Here is a 24,861-nt window from a genome sequence, read left to right as displayed (position 1 = left end):
GTGTTACATGGTGACACATATTAGATAGATGCATTTTATGAATCTATTTATCATACCCATGTGGACTATTTGTTCTTTCCCATTATGCATGAAGGATGATCTTTTAACTGGGTATTGTAGAGCCTTCTGTCCATGTTCTGTTCCAGTCCAGTCCCTAGATCAGCAGATCATACTGCTCTAGTCGAGACCAAAGAAGCCCATAACATGTGTACTGTATGATGGATGGCTAGTCTACTTTGCAGCAGCTCTCATGTGCTGCTTAGATATGTGTGTTTGCAGTGTTTTATTTTTAGGCTGTCATAATTCACTCCCTTTCCCTCTCCCGCTTCCTCTCCCTGTCAATGTCAATTTGACTTAAATATATTCTCTGCTTCCGCAAAGCCATCGAATATTAATACATGGAGAAAAACAATATCTGCCCAACAGAGATAGATTATTTCGTTCTCTCTGCCTCTATCTTCCTGTCCGCGCACGCACGCACGCACGCACGCACGCACGCACGCACGCACGCACACGCACACACACACACACACACACACACACACACACACACACACACACAACCAGAAGTCAGCCAGCCATTAGCAACAGTCTTGAAGCCGCTGTTACCTGGGCAACATGGTTAAAGGTACAGCTCAAGGCAGAAATCAGGTTAGACAGAGGAGAGAGAGAGACAGAGAGAGAGAGAGAGAGAGAGAGAGAGAGAGAGAGACAGAGAAGGGCATGAGCACGGAGGGGGGAAACAAGATGGGGGACACTAAGAGCTACAACAGGGCTTGGGGAATATCATCAAAGCAATGAATGCTTTTAGAGTAATATGTCCATAGCAGGGGAAAGGAACACTACTCAGCCTCCTCCATTAAGTTGAATGGATAAACATCAAAAGAAAACCCTGCCACGCAAAAGGGAAAATGACGAACATAGGCTATAACCAAAACAACAGACAAACAGTAGTAAAACTGCTGGTAATATTGTATCTTACTCAAATAATTCTAGAAGCTTAGGCTACACTGTGAGACTTCTGGAGCTTTAGCGGTAGACGCCTTATAACACCCACCAGTCTGAGACCTGCAGTCACCATGCCAGCCAGGCTCACAGATACCAGCTTGAATAATGGTACGTATTTAAACCACACTTCCCAGGTACACTATACCAGGAAATGGAACAGGGAGCCAAAATGAATATTTGTATCAGTTTGGGTGGAGCCCAGGAGGCCAGTAGTACAGGGAGGACATCTTTGTACTGGCTTGTTTACACAGTCTGTCAAAAAATAGTTATATTCGAGACAGAATGGTGAAAAGGAGGAGCGGATGAATGGAATAGATGGAGCAGGGAGAGAGGGAGAGAAAAGAAAAGGAGAGAGAGCGGGAAGTTTAGTTTCTGACCTGCACACACAGCTGTTCCATGAAGACAATCCCCTGTGGGTCAAATTAAGCAACATGGTGTACTCCAGAGCAACACACAATGACACCAACACACCTCTAGTGGGCACAAATACACACTCACTCATTCCATCCACTCGCACAAACAACTTTGAGTCGGAGTCACAAACACTCACTTACAAAAGAAAGTGAGCACACTAAAACCCAGAATGTATTTTTTTGTGTTGAAACGTTCCACGTCGCTAGATGACAGCCTTCAGAGACGTTAGGCCTGAGCAGATTAGACAATGTCACTTTCTCTTTTGTCTGCCATGTCAACCTCCCCGTCCCAAAGCCCACTGCCCCACCTGCCCCATCACCACCAATACTTAGGACCCTGTAATGATGTAATGCTGTTTGACCCTGTGGCTGGATGGATGGATGGATGGATGGATGGAGGCTGGGGGATGGGAGGAGGAAACGGGGGAAAAGGACTGTGACATCTGCAGGGCCAGAGGCAGCGAGAGAGAGAAAGAGCGGGGGAGGAGAGGGGGGGGGGTAGAGAGGGGTCTGTGTGTAGCCTACTGCTATCCCTGCCTCGCATCCTTCCACTCCCTCAGCTGATGTCTGACCTCTTCCCTAGCTGACAATGACAGAGCGGACATTCATTCAATGAGTCTACATTAAAGGCCTACTAACAACACCCCACCATTACTCTACTGTGTGTTATTACTGCAGATGTATATTATTTGTACACAGGGTTCTATATGCTTCCTTTTCCTCAGCAGATAATCAGCACCATGGAAACCCAGGTGTCCAACGGTCCGAGCGGAACCAGCCTGCCTAACGGGCCAGTCATCAGCACCAACGGTGCCACAGACGACAGCAAGACCAACCTAATCGTCAACTACCTGCCTCAGAACATGACCCAGGAGGAATTCAAGAGCCTGTTCGGTAGCATCGGAGAGATTGAATCCTGCAAACTGGTCCGAGACAAGATTACAGGTATTCATGATGCTTCAGCAGGTACAGTTGATGAATAGACAGACAAACAAAATCTATTTCTAGTTGGAGGATAACAAATAATCACATACAGCATATGTACCTGTAGGTACAGTTATTTTGGTGCAAAAACAGTTTCTAAAGGACCATTATCGATATCTGTTTTCAACGATTTAGGCCAGAGTTTGGGCTATGGGTTCGTAAACTATGTGGATCCCAATGACGCAGACAAGGCCATCAACACACTCAACGGTCTCAAACTGCAGACCAAAACAATTAAGGTAAGAGCACCTCTCCTTCCTGCTTTTCAACCTGCGCCACTCTCCATCTTCTCTGCTTCAATACGCTGCAGAAGACCAGGAGAAAGGCAGGGAGCAACTCAAAGAAAGGAAGGTGGAGAGAGACGCAGATGTGACAAGAGGGGAAGGAGGGAAAAACAGGAGGGGTCGCAGGAACAAAGGAAGTGAGCAGAACAAGAAATGAGAGAGGGAGAGTGGAGAGAGGGAGAGTGGAGGTCAGAAAGCAAAGGGCTAGCAGCATGCAGAGGGGATTGTGATGGAAATGTAATCAGGGAGTCTCACTGTGGGGCACGGGGGTCAGTTCAGGCTCCCCCATCTGCCTCCAATCTGGCCTAATTAGGGGGCTTCTTTGTCCCCAATATGGATGGGGGGGGAGGATCAGGAGGGGGAGGAGGTGAGGGGGGCAGATTAAACACTACTCCATCCGTCCCCTGGCCCCCTCCTCCCACCTGATCAAAGTAGATCATAGATTGGGATAAAGTGCCGGCTGAGTTCAAATCAGACTTCTGAAAGACTGGGGCAGAGAGAGTCAACAGCATCAGGAGCTGGGTTGGGCTGTTAGAGTTATAGAGACAGGTGGCAAATCATATTGTTAATCATTATTTGTACAATATGTTTTAGTTACATTACTGTACAAATACACATACATTTTATTTAGGGGGCAATAATAACATTATTACTACTGTTAGTAATATAATACCAAAATAATTGGGCCGATATAAATGACAGAAAATGTATACATTTTATGGTTGTTAATAATATTGTTGTTAATGTTGTTATTACAATTGTTCAAATATGTATTTTTTTATATTATCAGGAGGGCTATTTTGAAAATCAATGCATATTATACAGCCATAATAAATGACCAAGCAAATGTCATATTTCCACCAAAGCATTGTAAGATGGAGGGAGGGGGCAGGAGGAGTAAAGGGTAGGGGGTAGCTTGGGAAACAGAATGCCAATGGCAGGATTAGGGGCCATATGGGCTGCAGGCACCATCTGTACTGTGGGAGAGACAGGGAGAGGGTTAATTATAGGGTATCCTCCGCTACCCCCCTCCCATTCTCTAGGACCCCCAATCACTGCATCACACACCCTGTCCACATGCACTATACACAATACTGGAGTCCTGCACACTCACTGCACCATTTAGAATGAGTACAACTTTATTCTCTACACTCAATGGGTCAAATACATCCATCGGCTGGCTATGTGTTGTGCGAGGCATGATAATACTCGATATTGTCTGGACATGTCAATCTAAATGTTCACTCTCACTAGAAATGTCCCATATTTATATCTAAAACACATTCATTCAAGTTATATGGTACTTGTATATGTGAGTATGTGTTTATATAATAAGGAGTGAAAGTTTTAGTGAGTTGACAGTCGGGGATGCTGTCTTGTGATCTATTTATATTGTTTGCTGGTTGCCAGTGGAGCTGTTCTCCCTCGAGGCTGGAAACAAAGGAAAGAGGCATGACAGGGAGGGGAGATCAGCCTATCTCTGGCAACACTCGCTCCTTCTCCCTCCATCCAAAACAAACAGACAGACCACTCACAACAATGCACTGACTCTCACTATCTATCATACTCTCTCTCTGGCTTTCATACACGCCAACGCATGAATATGTAGACGTTTTCATAATCAATCTAAGTCACACTATAGTCTCACCATAGAATACTAATGTTAACTTTGCACAACAGTGGACACAGTCACAAAGCTTTCCAAAAAACAGTCACACACATTGACAAAAAAGACGAGTAAAATGAATATTCATGCATTGCTACAGGGCCAGCAGCATACCACCCTGCATCCCACTGCTGGCTTGTTGCTGAAGCTATGCAGGGTTGGTGTTGGTCATTCCCTGGATGGGAGACCAGATGCTGCTGGAAGTGGTGTTGGAGGGCCAGTAGGAGGCACTCTTTCCTCTGGTCTAAAAAAAATATCCTAATGTCCCAGGGCAGTGATTAGGGACATTGTCCTGTGTAAAGCGCTGTCTTTTGGATGGGATGTTCAACAAGTGTCCTGACTCTCTGTAGTCACTAAAAGATCCCATGGCACTTATTGTAGGGGTGTTAACCCTGGTATCCTGGCTAAATTCCCAATCTGTCCCTCATAATGTCACCTAATCATTCCTAGTTTAAAATGGGATCATTCATCTATTCCCCTAGGTTGTTGCTGTAAATGAGAACGTGTTCTCAGTCAACTTACCTGGGTAAACAAATGGCTACTGTAAATTCCGGACTATAAGCCGCAACTTTTTTCCCACGCTTTGAACCTCGTGGTTTTAACAATGACGCGGCTAATATATTGATTTTTCCCGCTTTCAATTTTTTTTTCTCCAAAAAAACACATTCTGTGACGTGCTCAGTTTTTGGGCGGCATGAAGCTTTCATTAGACCAATGAAATTGCCGAATGGGTTAAGGTCAAACAGTGACGAGAGCGACAATGAAAACGATCCAATATCGGATGAAGCAATTCTGAGGCTATTCAGCTCCGACACCGAAGGAGATGACTTCAGTGGTTTCAGTGCACAGGAGGAGGAAGATAGTGACCAATGACTTTCTTGGTAGCCTACTGTTTACTGCAAATTTTTTATTTTTTGTTACAAGCCGTGTTTCGTTAAAGAATATTTATTTTTGTTACAAGCCGTGTTTCGTTAAAGACGATTTATTTTTGTTACAAGCCGTGTTTCGTCAAAGCCTGTGTAAAGTTCATTTGTTTCAATGTACCGGTAGGCACCTGCGGCTTATATACATGTGTGGCTTATTTATGTTCAAAATATATATCTTTTTTTTAATTCAGTGGGTGCGGCTTATATTCAGGTGCGCTCAATAGTCCGGAAATTACGGTATATGGTTTTATGTACAGTAAAGATATGGGAAACCTTTGATTTGATATCAGTGTTAAAATGTGTGTTTCTTTGATGTGCTGTAGGTATCGTACGCCCGCCCCAGTTCAGCATCTATCCGTGATGCTAACCTGTATGTGAGCGGTCTGCCTAAGACCATGACCCAGAAAGACATGGAGCAGCTGTTCTCCCAGTACGGACGCATCATCACCTCCCGCATCCTGGTGGACCAGGTTACAGGTACAGCCTTAACTCACTTCTGGCACAACTGACCCCTACTCTAACCTACCATTAGCCTATTCTAACGTACCCCTGACCTACTCTAACCTACCATTAGCCTATTCTAACGTACCCCTGACCTACTCTAACCTACCATTAGCCTATTCTAAAGTACCCCTGACCTACCCTAACTCTACTCTAACGTACCCCTGACCTACTCTAACGTACCCCTGACCTACTCTAACCTACCATTAGCCTATTCTAACATACCTCTGACCTACTCTAACATACCCCTGATCAACTCTAACGTACCCGACCTACCCTAACTCTACTCTAACATACCCCTGATCTACCCTAACATACCCCTGACCTACCCTAACGTACCCATGACCTACTCTAACGTACCCCTGACCTACCCTAACTCTACTCTAACGTACCCATAACCTACTCTAACGTACCCATGACCTACCCTACTCTACTTTAACATACCCCTAACCTAACCTACCCTAACTCTACTCTAACATACCCCTGACCTACCCTAACTCCACTCTAACGTACCCCTGACCTATACTAACTCTACTCTAACATACCCCTGACCTACCCTACCCTAACTCTACTCTAACGAACCCCTGACCTACACTAACACTACTCTAACGTACCCCTGACCTACACTAACTCTACTCTAACATACCCCTGATCTACCCTAACTGTACTATAACGTACCCCTGACCTACCCTAACTCTAACCTACCCTACCCTAACTCTACTCTAACGTACCCCTGACGTACCATAATTCTACTCTAACATACCCCTGACCTACCCTAACTCTACTCTAACGTACCCCTGACGTACCATAACTGTACTCTAACGTACCCCTGACCTACCCTAATTCTACCCTAACATACCCCTGACCTACCATGGACTTATTATCCTTACCTACTCTAACTTACCTCCCCCTAACCAACTGTAACCCTACTCTAACCTTTCCCATCTCATTGGACCAAGTCATGACTCACCCCTCAGGTGCTAACATTAGCTTGCTTTCTGACCCCGGAGCAGGTATATCGCGAGGAGTGGGCTTCATCCGGTTTGACAAGCGGAACGAGGCGGAAGAGGCCATCAAGGGCCTGAACGGCCAAAAGCCCCTGGGCGCAGCCGAACCCATCACGGTGAAGTTTGCCAACAACCCCAGCCAGAAGACGGGCCAGGCCCTGCTCACCCAGCTGTACCAGACCGCTGCACGCCGCTACACTGGCCCTCTGCACCACCAGACTCAGCGCTTCAGGTACTGCCCCCACCACCACCCAATCCCTGCTCTGACCTGTCTGTCATCTGACCCGACACACCTGTCCTGCTGGAACGAGCACTACGGCGCTCGCTCATCCTATCTTCCTCTCTTTCTCTCCCTCTTTTTTCTTGACTTTCTTTTAAACTGCAGCCTCATCCCTCCATTTGGAAAGGGACCAGATCCAAATAACAGCACAAAACCAATGTAAGAGACCCCCAATGTATCAAAGCACAAATCAAATGAAAACAAAGCAAAGTGCTCCAAACCAGTCAAATAACATAGTATCTACTAAACAAGAGGAAGAAATGACATTTAAATGAATCAGACAATGCAGATCTCCAACACACACACACACACACACACACACTTATCTGCACACTACCAAACTGATTTGCATAGTGCGTTGTTGTGGTTCGCCAAGGCTAGGACATGCGCTCTGTGATGGGTTGCTGTTGGGATAGACAGAGTGCTCCTCTACAGTACAGTGAAGGGTGCCCTCTGGAGGCCAGCAGGCAGAGGAGCAGAAGCTACATGTGAAAAGGCCTTCCTCCTCTCAGACCTCACCACTAACGTCTCCACCCCCTTCATTTCTCCCTCTTGCGTTGCAGACTCGACAATTTACTAAACGCCAGCTACGGAGTCAAGAGGTAAATGCCAAAGGTGTACTTTGTAAAATAAAAAAAGATACAAAAAAAGAATACATCCATGCCTAAGAACAAACCTCAAACAAAGTGACTGGAATACCACCTGCTGCCTTCACCTTGAAATGACAGATTCTGAAAATATTCCCTAATTCCCAATTCACACTGCCCATTAAACTGAGAAGTTATGTAACAACCAGTCCAGACAGTACAACAAATCTAAATATGCTAGGCAGTGTCTAGGGTTGTCTAACAGCAGGGTATTCTGGCATGGCTTTGTTTATAATCTTTTGGTTTGATTACGTAATGGAACCTATGTGTGTGTATTTCTTTATGAACTAACATTATCAGTTTCGGTTTTGCTTTAATGTCCCTTTTTTTCCACCAGCATGGACATACCAGATTGCATTTGCGTCTTCTTCTGTTTGCTCCAATTTTCCTATGATTTGATTCGAATTTGCTTTCATCCCTCTCTAGGTTTCTGTGTTTTGTTCAATATTGTGATTTCCGTTAAACATTGTGATTTCTGTGTCTAATTTTCGCAGAGGCTTTGGTCAGCAGAGACTATGACTAAAATATGCAGAGCGTGGGTGTTTGTGTGTCATAGAAGCACAGTGTGCTGTTTTGTGTGGAAGCAGGTAGTCTGGAACCACTGTGGTGCCCTGCCCACACATATATTTATCTATCTACTCACTGCAGAAAAAGTGGGGATGGAGATCGATTGGGTCACCAGACAGACTCCATGCCCCTCCGACTACCAAGCCTTCAGCGCATATCATAGCTAGAAACATGGCCAGTATATAGAGAGATGATTGCTGGGTGGAACTTCAGAATGACACCCAATGTAGTTCTCCCTCTCTCCTTCCTAGGTTCTCCCCCATCACCATCGACAGCATGACCAGCCTGGCGGGAGTCAACCTGACCGGGCCCACTGGAGCCGGCTGGTGCATCTTCGTCTACAACCTATCGCCCGAGGCTGACGAAAGCGTCCTGTGGCAGCTGTTCGGGCCCTTCGGCGCCGTCACAAACGTCAAGGTCATCCGTGACTTCACCACCAACAAATGTAAGGGCTTCGGCTTCGTCACCATGACCAACTACGACGAGGCAGCCATGGCCATCGCTAGTCTCAACGGCTACCGCTTGGGAGACCGCGTGCTGCAGGTCTCCTTCAAGACCAGCAAGCAACACAAGGCCTGAGAGAGAGAGAGCTGCTAGCTGACGCCAGCTCCTTCAGCCAGCAGGGAGCGCCACTGAGCTCCCTGTTACTATCACTCTACATGGGCCTGGACTGAGTCTCTCTCTCTGATGCACACTCACCCATACACAGCCCTATACACATACATACACACGCTATCAGACATGCACACACTACTAGACATATTTACACATACAAACATACACAAAGTCAGAGTTTCAAACAAATACACTAGTAGAGTTTTTCTTTTCTCTTTACACAACATGCTAGTCCTTCCCTACATTTGCCTGGATTGAATTAGTGGGGGTGCGTTGGGTAGTTGGTCTCAGGGGGTGGGGGTAAGAGGCCTCGATGAGGGAGACAGTCTAACGAATGTGACAGAGAATGTGTGCTGAGTGCTTTGATTGAATTCAGGCAAATAATGACAAAAACTGCTGAAACAAAATGATCAAAAATCTAAAATGAACTACAAATATGTGCAATTTAAACCCCAAACTCTTACCCCACGAACTATCCCATTATCTTGCTGGAGAGAGTGTAGTCACTTTTTTTTTACACTTGGGCATTTTGAATCGGCGATTTTTTTTAGATCAAAGAAGATTAATTAAAAACAGTGTTCTCTTATATACGTATATTAAAATATAACTATATATTCAATATTTAAGGTGGTTATAATAGCCGAGTATGTAAGCATTTTCTAGAAACTTTGACTACTGTTTCCTGGCTCAACATTAGGTAGGTTGTGACTAGCTTTAGGGCAGTTTCTCTGCCCTATTAAGGACAGATCCAATACGATTTAGGTTATCAAACTGAACAGATACTGGTCACAAAGACAAGCAGCCTGAAGGCCACCAGAATTACACAACAGTCACACATCAGCCCTGTTAGGGGGAAAACAACACTAGAATACTGAACATCACTGACATCTCAGAATCGCCTCTGTATTTTTTCACTCTGGTTCTTCCGTTCAGAGTAGAATGGATGGATTCCACCACAAACAGAGCTGTCTGTGTGAACAACGTAGAACATTGTCCCAGCTAGTGTTCCCATGGAGACAGTGTTCATGTACAATTCTCTGAGAGACTAGGGACCGTGAGTTTAGAGCAAAGTCATTTCACCAAATCACAGAGCCACTTTACCAAAACACCCAACCAGATATAACACCCCCCCAAGGGAATGAGAAGGTTTTTACAATTCAGTGGAAATTATTGGCCTGGCTAGGTAGGATCAACATCACCATTACGCACAGATCAGATCGAGAGGACGGTAGTTTTGACTTAGGTTGAGATTCCGTCATGACTCTGAGCAGTGATATCTCCTCACTGAGTCCTAGAGGGTGAGACAGCTTCTTACCTATTCCTCAGTTTACTAAACACTCCTCAGTTTCATTCAGACCCCTTATATGACACTTTATAGAAGCTCCTGAGAATCAGTTTCTAATCACTCTCATTATAACCCTGCCTGCCCTGTCAAAATAGAAGAAACCAAGCCTGCAGAAACCAACAGTGACAAGTTTGTTTATCTCACATTGGAAACTTAAAAAGTAATTTTTGTTGATTTGCAACATCTGATCGGTACTATCACCTAGCTGGAATTGAAAGAATATCAACAAACCCATGGAAATAATTTATGACACCCCTTCATGAAAATATAACGACAAAATAGTCTTGGTGACTGTCTGTTAGAAACATCTGACAAGACATTTCATGGAGAGAGATAGGATTACAATATAAAGACATCTGCATATAATAGATTAAATAAGGTAAAGTGTGTTCAAGACATTTTTGATTTTCTAAATAACGCTGTGTTAGCCAAAGAGGACTACCATCTCTTTGAAAGGATTACTTTAGAGATAAATCTATTTTTATACATACAAAAGAACAAGACCTGAATTTTTACAGATTCTTAAAACTCTGAAAAACTGGGACACCGCATGGCTGTATTTTAAGCCCTTTGATCTTTGAGAGAGAGGGAGGAGTGCGTGCATGCGGTGTATAGGTGGGGGTCGAGGGAAGGGGGCGATGAAGAAACGTTCTCACACAACCTTACTTTTTCAACCACAACCTATAAACAAACTATTGAAATAGCAACAAAAAAATAAACACAAACAAAGACATCGGAATAGAACAAATACACATCAACACAAACCAATTCAATGATTAGGCATCAAACGTTACAGAGACAAATCTGCATTACTAATAGTGCAATCTTTGAGTGTAAACTAGACAAACACATATCACTTTCTCTCAAGTTGCGTACAGTCAGTGTTGCTTCAATGATTGTACAGTGAAGTGTTATCGCTTTCACAGGAGACACTTGAATCAGGCTGCAGTAAAGACAGTCAGTCAGGCCCAATGATTTGTCCTCACAGACACCTTGGGCTGGTTCGAAACAGAAAGGCTTGAAGTAGATTCTCAATAAAGCGTCCTTTCAATGCAAAGATGATTAGGTATATTTGAATGAAGATTTAGCCAAAGAATTTGGAATATGAGAGTCAATAAGAAATAATTCAGTCTATACTATTACTAACTGTTCCCCTGATAATTCTTCTATAAACATTATCATTTATTGCATGAAGATCCCTTATCATTTTAAATCCCCATAGCTCTTGCAGAAATATCTGTTGTTCATATCAAATTATATCAGAATGGACTAATATCTTTTGGTTAACATATCTGTTGAGTAGATATAATTTAGCCCATTTGCACAGGTGCTTACCACAAACCCACAACAATGTAAACAAAGAATTCACCTTTCAGCAAAAACCATGACAGTTCCACACAAGTGTCTCTTGAACCTCAATACTGTAATACTCACACCATCCGCTCACAACAGGAACAATTAATCAGAGTATGACAGCATTGTTTCAGTTTAACCCTCAGCCTCTGTCTAACTCTGACCATTCCATTTCTTACTGTGCCCCAGTAGTAAATTGGTGACGTGCCAACCAAAACAAACATGAAATGTCATACATTAACACCTGGTCATAATCTAACTCCACACCTCCCTTCCCCATTCAATTAGTTGTGCCCATAGTCAAGAGAAGGTAGCACAGTAGGACTGATACAGCAACACTTTAAAAGACCAGATGTGAATCTTGGGAACAGAACAGCAAATAGGCCACGTTGTTGAGCTGCAGTTGAAGTAGTCCCACTGGTGATATGGGGTAGAGTTCCAGCCCAGTTCCCCCACACCCTAGACCAACAGGCCCTAGGCCACACCCTAGACCAACAACAGGCCCTAGGCCACACCCTAGAGCAACAACAGGCCCTAGGCCACACCCTAGAGCAACAACAGGCCCTAGGCCACACCCTAGACTAGAGTAACAACAAACTGTCCCATCTTACACAGCCAATACAGAGACCCTCTTCTCTTCCCACACCTAGGTATGGTAGAGAGCCAAGGACAATGGCAGGAGACAAATGTACTGCACCGCTTGAGCAACAATAAATAATCATCTAAAAAGACAAAAAAACTTTCCTATGGAACAGTAAGTGCAATGTGCTTTGTTTTTATATTGACTGAGAACAAAAAGATATATATATTTTTTAAAAGAAAAAGAAATTAAACATCACACTGAAATGGTTTGCGGAAAAGGCGGAAGGATCAAATGTAAAGAAATCTAAGTGTTAATGCACCGATTCATTAAATAGAATCAAACAAGCACCGATGGAGAGCTCTGAAAATGTCCACAATCCCAGCCCTGGATTAGTGCTCTGAACATGCAAGCTAAAACTAACCGCATATTATTATTGGGTGAATAAAAAGAGCAATTCAATTGAAAAGACCTTGAAAGGGATACTGTCTAATATATCATCAGTTTTAGCCCATGTCGATTTTAGAATATCATTTTTCCTGTAATTTATTGATTTTCTTTTACATATCAAGACTCACATGTTAACTTAGCGTATTTGTGTTGTTGACGTTACCATATAGGACACACATGGGTCCAAGATTTTATTTGGTTGCTTTGATTGGGTATTTTTTTTTTCTTCATTCCATTATTTAATTAGTTGCAGTTCTTAGTGTATGCAGATTTTAGACTTAGTTAGAACTTTATTTCAATCAAAACGTGTTCAATTGTGTTTGTAAAAGTCTGTGGTAGCTTTTGTTGCAACATAAATAATTTAAACAGAAAAAATTCAAGATAGCGCCAACAAACTTGTATTATTTGGGCGACTTTAAGCTTGTAGTTTTAACTTATTGTTAACTTAAAAACTATTTATTATTATTGCCTCGTATAAAGTATGTTTTGTGTATATTTATGGTTTATTTCATTATATTTGCAAGTTTAAAAGATTTTAAGTTTGCCAAAATTGTGGTTACATTTTCTTTCTTAAAAAGGGAACAAATAGATTAAAAAACAGCTTTAGAAGTACAATTTGGAAATGTTCTCCATAGTCAAAGAATGCACTGCTATATTTAACTAATTGAAGTGTATAAACATACATGCTGTGTGCTAGATGTTATGCCTTTACTGCCTGTGTTCTGTTTGTCTTGTTAAATGAAAACCTTTTGATTATTTAATCTAATCACAGTCTTGTTTTTCCAGCCACTGAGAACCCTGGGGAGTGTCAGTCAGGACATGGGCTGGGCCTGGGGTGTGGCCTATTGTAGGCTCCAGGGCAGAGCCTGGACCTTAGGCAGTGCCTGAGGCTCCATGTGTACTCAGCATGCTTTCCCTCCTACTGCTGCTGAACAGAAGTACTGTAGTTATTAGAAGGACCATAGTACAGAACTCCGACATGACATCTGAGTTCTATGTACAGTAGTTCCAACAGCAGCCAGGAGGAAAGCATCGTTGGGGGTTACTCATATAGGAAAGGGCTCAGTGGTTCTTCTGTTTCTCGACCAACTGTATTTTGTGTCTATTTATTTAGAAGAGGGGACACAGAGTAACTTAGTGACGTTCTTCTTACAACATTTTCCTGGAATGGTAGAACAAATCAAAGGAGAAAATGATCAAAACAGATCTACTGGCATCAATGTATCAATGTCAGTAGGAAGATATCAAAATCTCATACTTCCAAACATGACCAAATGAACAATGACAAAATGTAACAAAGAAAATAATAAACCTTTCAGTTTAGTTTAGGATATTTATTACTGGGATTTCAGCTGAAGACGCTTGAAGACTTTTTCATGGAATTGTTTAATTATTTGTACTTTACATGCCAGAAAAAATAAAAGGTTACAAATCTGAGTGACCCATGTTGTTTTTACAAGATGATATTGAGCGATGTTGTCGTTTCCAGAGGGTAACAATGCAAAACCATTGATGCACATAAGACAAACTGCCATCGTCATAATGCACATCATTGGCATAATCATCTACTGTAGTATTAGAGCCAACAGAGCATAGTTAACATTATACTGACTCTCCTGCTTAGATAGAGTACAACTCTTGTTGATTGGCAAAGTAGAACACAGGAGAAAACGATTCAGCATATTCAAATTCGACTTCTTTTTGTTGTTGTTAATGGAATGACTATTTTTGAATCTAATTGAAACACTAACCCTAGACAAACAAGTTAAAGCAACAGACAAGTAGGAGTAAATAACACACAACCATTTTGAATCTTCATCTTCCAGTTTGTGAATCCAGAGCAGCAGCTGGTTGTTGCAGAACAGGGTGGGAGGCTAGCACGTAGTCAATAAAGAGAAACCTGAGACAGAAATTACCATGTTATTTTCAAGCAGAAGTGACAAGAAATCGTCTCAGAAACAAAATGGTTTTGACCGCTTGGAAATGTCGCAGTGCCTTACTCATCAAATGTTTGCTTTTGCCATCGTGAAATTACCAACTTAATCCTTTTGATGTAAAAATGATCAAATACATGTGCAAGGATGTCCTACCAAGTCAAGACTGGCTCCTTGCACAATGCATGTCTTCCTTTGTCCTGTTAACATCTTCTGTTTCAGTGTCTTCTCATTTTCCTGTTGCCTCCTTGCTTTGTGTACAGTAGCTAGCATTTCATTTATTTTACATTTTGAAATGTAACCTTTAACTAGGCAAGTCAGTTAAGCACAAACTCTTATTAACAATGACGGCCTACACTTATTTGCACTGTTTTAAATTAAGCTACTCGTCCAGAGTTAAGCTACTCGACCAGATGAGGGAAGTAAGCATTATCTAGATTGGCTCGTCCTACTAGGTGGACTTGAATGCCATTTATGTCAGATCTATTTGAAGATAAATGCAGCAAAATGTTGACTAAACACCCAAACACTTCTCCCCTGCACAAATACAACTATGTGGGCTGGAGCCAACAGTTGAAACAATGTTTCTAAGTTAGCTAGTGAGAGTGCAAGCTCAAGACAGACATACAGAGTAGAGTGATGATTGAAAGACAAGCTGAAGTTTAAAAAATGTATGTATTAAAACAATAATGAAGGTCATTTCCCCCCCCAGTGGTTGTTGTCCATAATTAAACAATTACCGTGCCAGGCCTAACATGTGCAGTATTTATAGACAGTTGATATCCACATGTAATTATAAAGTGCTCCACTGGGCCTGGCTTGTAGGTACCTGTTGGTGGGGAGCGCTACAGCTCTGTGTGTCCGTGCAGGACTTCGTCCAGGCTGGCTGGCTCCTGGCACACGGCGGGGGTGATGAACTCCATGAGGTACTCACAGCGACTGGGCTCTGACGTGGATGTCACCACCGTCTCCTTCCCACACGTCAGCTTCACCTGACCCACACAGAGGGACAACATTAACCCTTCACTATATTCACAGGACATGTCGTGGGTCAGCAGTACCTCAAGAGTAGGGACTTGTGCACTTATTAGTGTGCACAGATTGTGTGAATTATCATGCATATTCCCCCACTCAGCACCGCATGAAACGCGATTTGACTTCTAACGCTTCATATGCTCTCAGCAAATTAGACTGTCAAAGGTGCAGCATTGGGCTGGGAGGGAAGTGGACTGGAGAAGATAGAGACTTACTGTGGTGGACCTGTTGGGTCCCTGCCAGCACCCCTGCCCATGGTCATACTTCATCACGGAGTATAAATTGTCTTCAGGACCAGCCCATTGTCCCCACAAGCTACAACGAGGACAGAGAGAGAGAGAGAGAGAGAGAGAGAGAGAGAGAGAATGACCACTAACATTCCTAATGGTTTTAGAAGGACCACAGTCATTTGAACAGTTAAAGGCTCTGGTAAAATGAAGTGAAGAGGAGGTTCTCTTACCCAAGGTTGGTCTCTGAACCCCCAAACTTAGGTTTCTGGGAGACCCTATTGAATGGACACAGCCTGTAGATGTACCTGATGAAAAAGAGGGGCACAGTCTTAGATTTAATCTTTGGCAGACTCAAACAGTTTCACATTAACACATTATTTCTCTCACGAAGGCAGAGACAGACTACGGGTATTTATAAAGATAAATGAAGTATACGTACTCGCTTGTGGATAATTCGTAGCACTGGCTGTAGAGGTATGCAAATTCTGCACTTGGCCCAAAGTCAAAACCAATCTCCTTCTCAAGGTTCCTGCAGAACCAAATAAATTCAGGATCACATATTAATGATTGACTTGCAGACGCAGGGTATATTCATTTGTGTTTTCAAACCTAATAATGCAACCTGCACTTGTATGCCTGTGTAGTGTTTGCATGTTGAGTATCATCCTGAGATGTTTTTGTGTTGCAAGGACAAACAGAGTTGTTGCCAAAGCCAGCAGAGATTAAGCATGGTGGTTGCCAACTCACTTCATTTGATCGTCCACTTCCCGGAGAGCCTTCTCAGCTTCATCAAAATCATCCCTGGCTTTCTGGGCAGCTGAGGAACAAAGACAACAAAGCACAACCTCAAAAGGACAGACCAATGAGACATACAATTCCACAGCACAGAAATAAATCACAATTCAGACATTTACGCCTAATATCATTTGAGCCACCTACTTTGTATATTCAGACAAACACAAATTGTGTCCCTGTTTAAGGTAGTGCGGGACTAAGCCCAGAATGTAAAACAGATGAATGTATGCACCATCAATAAGGCTCTGGGTCTCTGTGTCGTACGGTGGCATGGACACCTCATCCTCTCTTTTCTCTGGGGTCTGCACGGTGGGAGGGACCTGATAATCAAACACGCGTTATGTTACTGGGACAACTGACCACCCAAGCCCTCCAATACTAGCCTAGCTCAGGCCCTTCCGCTCCAATGTGAGGATTGCCAACTACCTTCTCTTCCTCCTCCTCCTCCTCGTGATCATCATCTTCCTCATCGTCCTCCACATCCTCCTCCTCTCCAGCGTAATCCTCGGGGTAGTGGTCAGAGTCATGGTCAGAGACAAAGTCCCTAGTCTCCTCCTCCTGGGGGGTCTCTCCTGGGGCAGGGGGGTCCGACTGGCCCAGAGACACCTACACGGTCACATCAACCAAATCACACACACTTATATAGCCCTTTAAAGCACATTTCGCACAAAGTGCTCGACAGTAATCCAGCCTAGACACCCAATCTGATGCTCCAGGACACAGACCATTCTACTAGGATATGGAAATGACTGTGGAACATAAGAAGTGTTCATGTGGTGCTGACCTCTGACAGGTACTTGTCTTTGATGCTGCTCCACACAGTTTCAAATGTAGACGTGTCCACTTTGTCTGCTCCTCCCAGCAATCCCTGTGGGAATGGTTTAGGAAATCAGAAAAATGGTAAGACATCTATCTTGAAATATATCTTTTTTTTTTATCTTAATAAGACCAAGATAAACTATCTTACTGCACTGGCAGATCATGTGCTCATTTTAACCTACAAAGGCTCAATACAAGTCAGAATATCTTGATACAAAACAAATGATCTTGATGTATTTTCTGGGCAACTCAAAACAAGTAAATGCAAATGCTTTGGGTAAGCAAGATTATTTTACTCACAGATTAATGAAGTCAAAATAAGAAGTAGTTAATGTGAACTTAACTCACAGCAAAAAAATGTAAAGAAAGCAATCAAATGTAATTTGTTGCCTACTTTACTGCAAATGACACTCAAATCCTGAGAAGAAAAAAAACAATACACTAATATTGCAGTAAGCCATAACAGCCTTTATAATATATTTCTTGTGACCACATACATTGAAGTCAGAAGTTTACACACACTTTGGTTGGAGTCATTAAAACTCGTTTTTTAACCACTCCAAAAACTTCTTGTTAAACTATAGTTTTGGCAAGTCGGTTAGGACATCTACTTTGTGCATGACACAAGTCATTTTCCCAACAATTGTTTACAGACAGAATATTTCACTATCACAATTCCAGTGGGTCAGAAGTTTACATACACCAAGTTGACTGTGCCTTTAAACAGCTTGGAAAATTCCCCAAAATGATGTTATGGCTTTAGAAGCTTCTGATAGGCTAATTGATATCATTTGAGTCATTTGGAGGTGTACCTGTGGATGTATTTCAAGGCCTACCTTCAAACTCAGTGCCTCTTTGCTTGACCTCATTGGAAAAAAAAATCTAAAATCAAAATCAGCCAAGACCTCAGAAAAAATAAAATTGTAGACCTCCACAAGTCTGGTTCATCCTTGGGAGCAATTTCCAAACGCCTTAAGGTACCACGTTTATCTGTACAAACAATAGTACGCAAGTACAAACACCATGAGACCACGCAGGAAGGAGACGTGTTCTGTCTCCTAGAGATGAACGTATTTTGGTGCAAAAAGTGCAAATCAATCCCAGAACAGCACCTATATCCACAGTAAAATGAGTGCTATATCGACATAACCTAAAAGGCCGCTGAGCAAGGAAGAAGCCACTGCTCCAAAACCACCATAAAAAAATCCAGACTACGGTTTGCAACTGCACATGGGGACAAAGATCGTACTTTTTTGAGAAATGTCCTCTGGTCTGATGAAACAAAAATAGAACTGTTTGGCCATAATGACCATCGTTATGTTTGTAAGAAAAAGGGGGAGGCTTTTTCAGCATCATGTTGTGGGGGTGCTTTGCTGCAGGAGGGACTGGTGCACTTCACAAAATAGATGGCATCATGAGGGAGGAAAATTTTGCAGATATATTGAAGCAACATCTCAAGACATCAATCAGGAAGTTAAAGCTTGGGTCTTCCAAATGGACAATGACTAAGCATACTTCCAAAGTTGCGGCAAAATGGCTTAAGGACAACAAAGTCAAGGTATTGGAGTGGCCATCACAAAGCCCTGACCTCAACCCTATAGAACATTTGTGGGAAGAACTGAAAAAGCATGTGCGAGCAAGGAGGCCTACAAACCTGACTCAGTTACACCAGCTTTGTCAGGAGGAATGGGCCAAAATTCACCCAACTTATTGTGGGAAGCTACCCAAAACGTTTGACCCAAGTTAAACAATTTAAAGACAATGCTACCAAATACTAATTGAGTGCATGTAAACTTCAGACCCACTGGGAATGTGATGAAAGAAATAAATCACTCTCAACTATTATTCTGACATTTCACATTTTTAAAATAAAAGTGGTGATCCTAACTGACCTAAGACAGGGAATTTTTACTAAGATTAAATGACAGGAATTGTGAAAAACTGAGTTTAAATATATTTGGCTAAGGTGTATGTAAACTTCTGACTTCAACTGTAAATATTGCACTTGTGAAACAATCTTAAAGTAGAAATAGAGTGAAACAAACAGGCATTCTATTTTTGCTCTATTATAGTGGCCACTACAGTAGACATTGATCAAGTGCACAAGGCTACATGTGTGCAAATATAACGTTCACCGAGTAAAAAAATGTAATAATCCCCCCCCCCCCACAAGTGTTACTGTAAAGTTCAACACTACAAAAGCAATATCTTTGGGCTACACTGCACATTATTACATTGTACACTTTATGCCTGTGGACATCTGTTCTACAATGTGCCAGCACAGCATGATACCCTTTGTTGGCATAATTGATCTCTTTCAGGCAGAGAGTACACGTGGCATACCCCTTTCATCCACTGTATTGAAAAAGTGAGAAAGTGTGTGCTGTTCCATTCACCTCTACAGTGGCATCCAGCTTAAGCCAGGCCCAGCTCCACTCAACATTTTAACAAGCAACGCCTCATTTTCACCTAATTCTCTCATTCTGAAAATTAACCACATACTGTAGAAGGAAAACATTAGTTCACAGATAGCTAGTTAACATTTCACACAGACTGCCAAGGTCCAGTAAGCAGCTAACGCGTTGTAACTTGAGGAACGGCAAGGAGTCGTATAACGTTACCAGTTAATACTATAGCGAATTGGTTAGGTCACTAACGTTAACTAGCTAATGTTAGAAATTATTCTCTTGACTTGGGGAGGAAGATGACAGACATCTTACCTGAGTCTCTGTTTCTGTCAGAGAGCCATCTGAATCTGGATCCAGCTCTAGATGGGACTGCAGCTCAGCCACAGAAACACTGGGAATAACAAAAACACCGTGTTAGTCACTCACTGAGTCAAACTGAAATCTCTGAATATCTCCAACGCTGACAGTTACACACTACACACTCACTAGCCGTCTGCGTCATCATCCAGCTCAAGAAAAGCCTCAGCCATTCTAGTTTTGTCCTTCTCCATACGGATGAGTTCCTTTTGTTCTGAAACAGACAAAATCAAATCAATCACATACAACTTAGAGAAATCTTCAACAGGACTTTTGTAATTGACTTCCAAATCATTAAGTTAACTACATCAAATATGTTGAAAAATATATCTGACTGGAGAGACGATTTGCAGTGGGCATTTCACAACATTTAACAATATTTCTGTTTTTTAACTATACCCTAACTATATGAATATACTTAAATACCTTGGTTTTACCGAACAGCACAAAAACACCTTTTTTGTGAAGAAAACAAATACATTGAGAGAATTGTGCATAGGTCAACTTCTCTAGGGTAGGGGGCAGTATTTTCACGGCCGGATGAAAAACGTACCCAAATTAAACGGCCTCCTCACTCAGAAGGTAGGATATGCATATTATTAGTAGATTTGGATAGAAAACGCTGACGTTTCCAAAACTGTTTGAATGATGTCTGTGAGTATAACAGAACTCATATGGTAGGCAAAAACCTGAGAAAAATACAACCAGGAAATGAAAATCTGATGCCTTTAGTTTTTTCAAGTCCTTGCCTTTCTAACACACAGCGAGTTTGGGTTCATTTTGCACTTCCTAAGGCTTCCACTAGATGTCAACAGTCTTTAGAAAGTTGTTTGAGGCTTTTGCGGTAAACACAGACCGAACAAGAAGGCTGGGAAGTTGGTGACTCAGAAAATTATATGAGTTCATTGCGCGCATTCACGTGAGAAGATACCTGTGTTCCAAAACGTTTTTCAAGACATTGCAATGGTCCGGTTGTAATATTATTGAAGTTAAAATGGCCCTAAAGATTGATGCTATACAACGTTTGAACGAACGTAAATATAACTTTTTTTTTACTTTGTCGTGACATTTTCCTCACGCTACCTACATTTTGAGTAGCTTACTGAACGCGCAAACAACATGGAGTTATTTGGACATAAATTATGAACTTTATCGAACAAAACATTTATTGTGGACCTGGGATTCCTGGAAGTGCCTTCTGATGAAGATTATTAAAGTGAATATTTCTAATGCTATTTATGCATTTAGATGACTCAAATGGCGGGTATCTGTAATTGCCTGATGTTTTTTTCTGAGCGCAGTACTCAGATTATTGCAAAGTGTACTTTCCCAGTAAAGTTATTTTGAAATCTGTCAAAGCGATTGCATTCAGGAGATGTTAATCTATAATTCTTTGAATAACAGTTTAATATTTTATCAACGTTTATAATGAGCATTTTTGTAAATTGTTGTGCTGATTCACCGGAAGTTTTGGGGGAAATACATTTTCTGAACGTCATGCGCCAATGTAAAATGTTTTTTTTGGATATACCGTAAATTCCGGACTATAAGCCGCAACTTTTTCCCACGCTTTGAACCCCGCGGCTTAAACAATGACGCGGCTAATATATGGATTTTTCCCGCTTTTAATCCCCCCCCCCCCCCCAAAAAAAACATTCTGTGACGTGCTCAGTTTTTTGGCGGCATGAAGCTTTCATTAGACCAATGAAATTGCCGAACGGGTTAAGGTCAAACAACTTTTTTGTTTACTGTTTAGATTAAATCGAGCGCTCTCAAACTTCCCATCATTCTGATTACGGTAGTCATTTTGTCACCCTCATCATGGCAAAGACACGGAGAAATGCATATAATGCAGCTTTCAAGTTGAAGGCGATTGATCTGGCTGTTGGAAAAGGAAATAGAGCTGCTGCACGGGAGCTTGGTCTTAATGAGTCGATGATAAGACGTTGGAAACAGCAGCGTGAGGAATTGACTCAGTGCAAAAAGACAACTAAAGCTTACTGCAATTTTTTTTTTTTTACAAGCCGTGTTTCGTTAAAGCCTATTTTTTTTTTTTACAAGCCGTGTTTCGTTAAAGCCTATTTATTTTTGTTACAAGCCGTGTTTCGTTAAAGCCTGTGTAAAGTTCATTTGTTTCAATGTACCGGTAGGCACCTGCGGTTTATAGACATGTGTGGCTTATTTATGTTCAAAATATATATATATATTTTATTTTTTTTATTCAGTGGGTGCGGCTTATATTCAGGTGCGCTTAATAGTCCGGAAATTACGGTAAATATGAACTTGATAGAACAAAAAAAAATGCATGTATTGTCTAACATAATGTCCTAGGAGTGGCATCTGATGAAGATTCTCAAAGGTTAGTGCATAATTTTAACTGGTTTTCTGCTTTTGGTGACGCCTGTTCTTGCATTGGAAATGTCTGTAATTTTTTGTCCATGTACTGTCCTAACATAATCTAACTTCATGCTTTCGCCGTAAAGTCTTTTTGAAATCGGACAACGTGGTTGGATTCAGGAGAGGTTTGTCTTTCAAATGGTGTAAAATAGTCATATATGTTTGAGAACTTTGAATTATGACATTTTGTAGTTTTGAATTTGGCGCTCTGATTTTTCACTGGCTATTGAATAGTGTGAACCGTGGGTGGGACTTTATCGTCCCACCTACCCTAGAGGTTAAAAGCAGAGAGATAATGGTTTCCAGTGTACTTACCCTCCCATGCCTTCAGGTGGCGCTCTTTAGCCTCTTTCTCTGGATCCTCCGCTGTTTCTTTCACAGTCCTAAGAGCCTCCACCTTCTCCTCCAGACCCTTCTTACTACCCTGCAGCTCAGTCAACTTGCCCTGCACAAACGCATGGATGGAAGTATTTACAAAAAACCTTTGAAACATACAAAGTCTTGTCATTTCATGAACACGTTCAACAGCAAGGATTTATACCAGTCCCTCTATATATGAAATGGTCTCTGTATAGGCCCTAGCCATTTCCGCTGCCTAATCAACACCAAATACATCTACTACCCTTTGGTTGGTTAGTCTCTCACCTGTTTGTCCTCCTGTCCCCTTTTAGCTTCATGTATCAGTTGTTGTTTGAGCATAAAGCCTTCCTTGGTGATCTCAGCCATTATCTGCAGACTCTCCCTCTCCTTGCGCCCCATCTCCCTAGGGGTCACACAGCCAACACAATCAGTCTTCACACACACATACTGGGCACACACTGGAGGAATCATTCGGCAACACAAAGGCCAATGTTAGTGTTGTAGTCAATATTAAATGTTTGCAGAATTGTGTACGTTTTACTAATGCTCACCTGCAGGTGTTTTGACAAGTGACACCACTGTTGTACTCGTCTGTCGTGTCACAGCAATCTGAGGAGAGAACACACTTCATGAGCACTTACAAAACAATTCTGAGAACGGGATGACTGATCCATGGAAAGATACTGTGATGATGTTCTTACCACAGATGCCGTCGTTGATCCGGGAGGAAGGGATGAAGGCGGGTCTGAAGCCAGCGTTGGTGCAGTGGAAGCTGCCGTTGGGGCAGGCAGCAGTACCTGTGGGAAAAATGCAAAGACATTCATTACAGTCAAGACCTTAGTGATAACTGTGCACAGTAGTGTGTAGTGTCTTGATAGTGGGTTCAGTCTGGCTTTATTGATGAGAAGTGAGCGATAGTGTACCTGGTTCATCCGAGCCATCCCTGCAGTCGCAGTAGTCATCGTTGACCCGGTCAAAGGGGATGGTGCTGGAGCCATCCAAACAGGTAAAGGGCTTGTTCTCCTCATAGAACTGTCTCTCTGTCAGGATCGATGGGGACAGGTAAGGGTTGGGTACATAAGAGCACATCTGAGAGACAATGCACACCTGCCAGGTTAAAATCCATGCTCACAATGGGATTCTGAAAGCTAAAATAGCATAGACTGCAATAGACTAGGCCTACCTCACTGGCTGTGATGAGAACCATAACGTTATTGGTCTGAATTCGGGTTAGAATCAGATGCCAACTCACTTGATAGTGGTACTCCGCGTGGACGCTGGATCTCTACCGCTGCGCCAGTGGGCATCGCCAAAGCCAAGCTCATCAACAACAGTAGAAGCGCACAAGACATGATGCAGTATCAACGGGGCCCAGCTACACTTTCAAGAATTCCTGCAAACACAACTCAAGGCATTAGACAATGTACTTGAACCCAATACAGCTAGTCCTCAGACACACCATCATTCACAACATTGAAAGTCGGCCCCATATGAAACCTCTGATACAATGCGTTAGAAAGACATTTTCAGAATCATTTAGTCATAATTCAATACATGTAACGATAGGTAACGTTAAATGAACTAAGTAACGTTAAGTTAGCTAATGAAGGACTACAGTAGTAGTAGCTAGCTATCACCGGTCTTAATTTAACGGGGGAAAACTTCCTTTTGAACAAAATTTATGATTGTCGTATATGGAATAAAGTACCATGTTCACAATAAAATGTGAAAAAAGTGCTAAAAACACTTCAACATATCGTTATTTTCGAAGTAAAAATATGACTAATCAATCATTACCTCTCTTCCGCAATGCTTCAGGAAACGTCTCGTGCGCTCATGCACTGTAGTGTTTTCCTCTGATTGGACTAGCTCTCGAATCCGACCTGTGATTGGAGAATAC

General features: G+C 42.2%; 2 protein-coding genes across 21 annotated transcripts in view; one reads left to right on the top strand and one right to left on the bottom strand.

Annotated features, from left to right (window-relative positions):
- LOC106593504 (ELAV-like protein 3) overlaps nucleotides 1–14,063 on the top strand; it is a 19,651-nt gene extending 5,588 nt beyond the window's left edge. The window contains exons 2-8 of one of the 19 annotated variants that reach the window (XM_045720491.1): nucleotides 2,147–2,366; nucleotides 2,541–2,644; nucleotides 5,605–5,758; nucleotides 6,796–7,021; nucleotides 7,175–7,228; nucleotides 7,633–7,671; nucleotides 8,514–14,063. In XM_045720491.1, the coding sequence (XP_045576447.1) occupies nucleotides 2,147–2,366; nucleotides 2,541–2,644; nucleotides 5,605–5,758; nucleotides 6,796–7,021; nucleotides 7,175–7,228; nucleotides 7,633–7,671; nucleotides 8,514–8,862 (1,146 nt within the window). In that variant the 3' untranslated portion in view covers nucleotides 8,863–14,063. Of the gene's footprint in view, nucleotides 1–2,146; nucleotides 2,388–2,533; nucleotides 2,645–5,604; nucleotides 5,759–6,792; nucleotides 7,022–7,174; nucleotides 7,229–7,632; nucleotides 7,672–8,513 lie in introns of all 19 variants that reach the window. The other 18 variants (XM_045720486.1, XM_045720487.1, XM_045720489.1 and 15 more) reach the window with 18 other exon arrangements.
- Nucleotides 13,946–24,859, bottom strand: LOC106607221 (glucosidase 2 subunit beta). Of its 2 annotated transcripts, none has more exons than XM_014203953.2 (18): nucleotides 24,759–24,859; nucleotides 24,214–24,354; nucleotides 23,885–24,001; nucleotides 23,663–23,758; nucleotides 23,513–23,570; nucleotides 23,247–23,364; nucleotides 22,917–23,046; nucleotides 20,334–20,418; nucleotides 20,160–20,238; nucleotides 17,405–17,488; nucleotides 17,047–17,226; nucleotides 16,853–16,940; nucleotides 16,573–16,642; nucleotides 16,265–16,354; nucleotides 16,056–16,130; nucleotides 15,811–15,910; nucleotides 15,390–15,552; nucleotides 13,946–14,526 (listed from the first exon to the last, which is right to left on the bottom strand). In XM_014203953.2, exons 2-17 carry the CDS (start codon nucleotides 24,311–24,313, stop codon nucleotides 15,406–15,408), a joined length of 1,617 nt encoding a protein of 538 aa, XP_014059428.1. In that variant the 5' UTR covers nucleotides 24,314–24,354; nucleotides 24,759–24,859; the 3' UTR covers nucleotides 13,946–14,526; nucleotides 15,390–15,405. The 2 variants fall into 2 exon arrangements, with proteins under 2 accessions (XP_014059428.1, XP_014059429.1); XM_014203954.2 differs by lacking the exon at nucleotides 24,759–24,859 and adding an exon at nucleotides 24,670–24,692.
- Nucleotides 24,860–24,861: the final 2 nt, after the last annotated feature.

Source organism: Salmo salar, chromosome ssa06 (assembly GCF_905237065.1).
Source record: "Salmo salar chromosome ssa06, Ssal_v3.1, whole genome shotgun sequence".
NCBI classification, from domain to species: Eukaryota; Metazoa; Chordata; class Actinopteri; order Salmoniformes; family Salmonidae; genus Salmo; species Salmo salar.
This window is presented reverse-complemented; position numbering and strand designations above follow the sequence as displayed.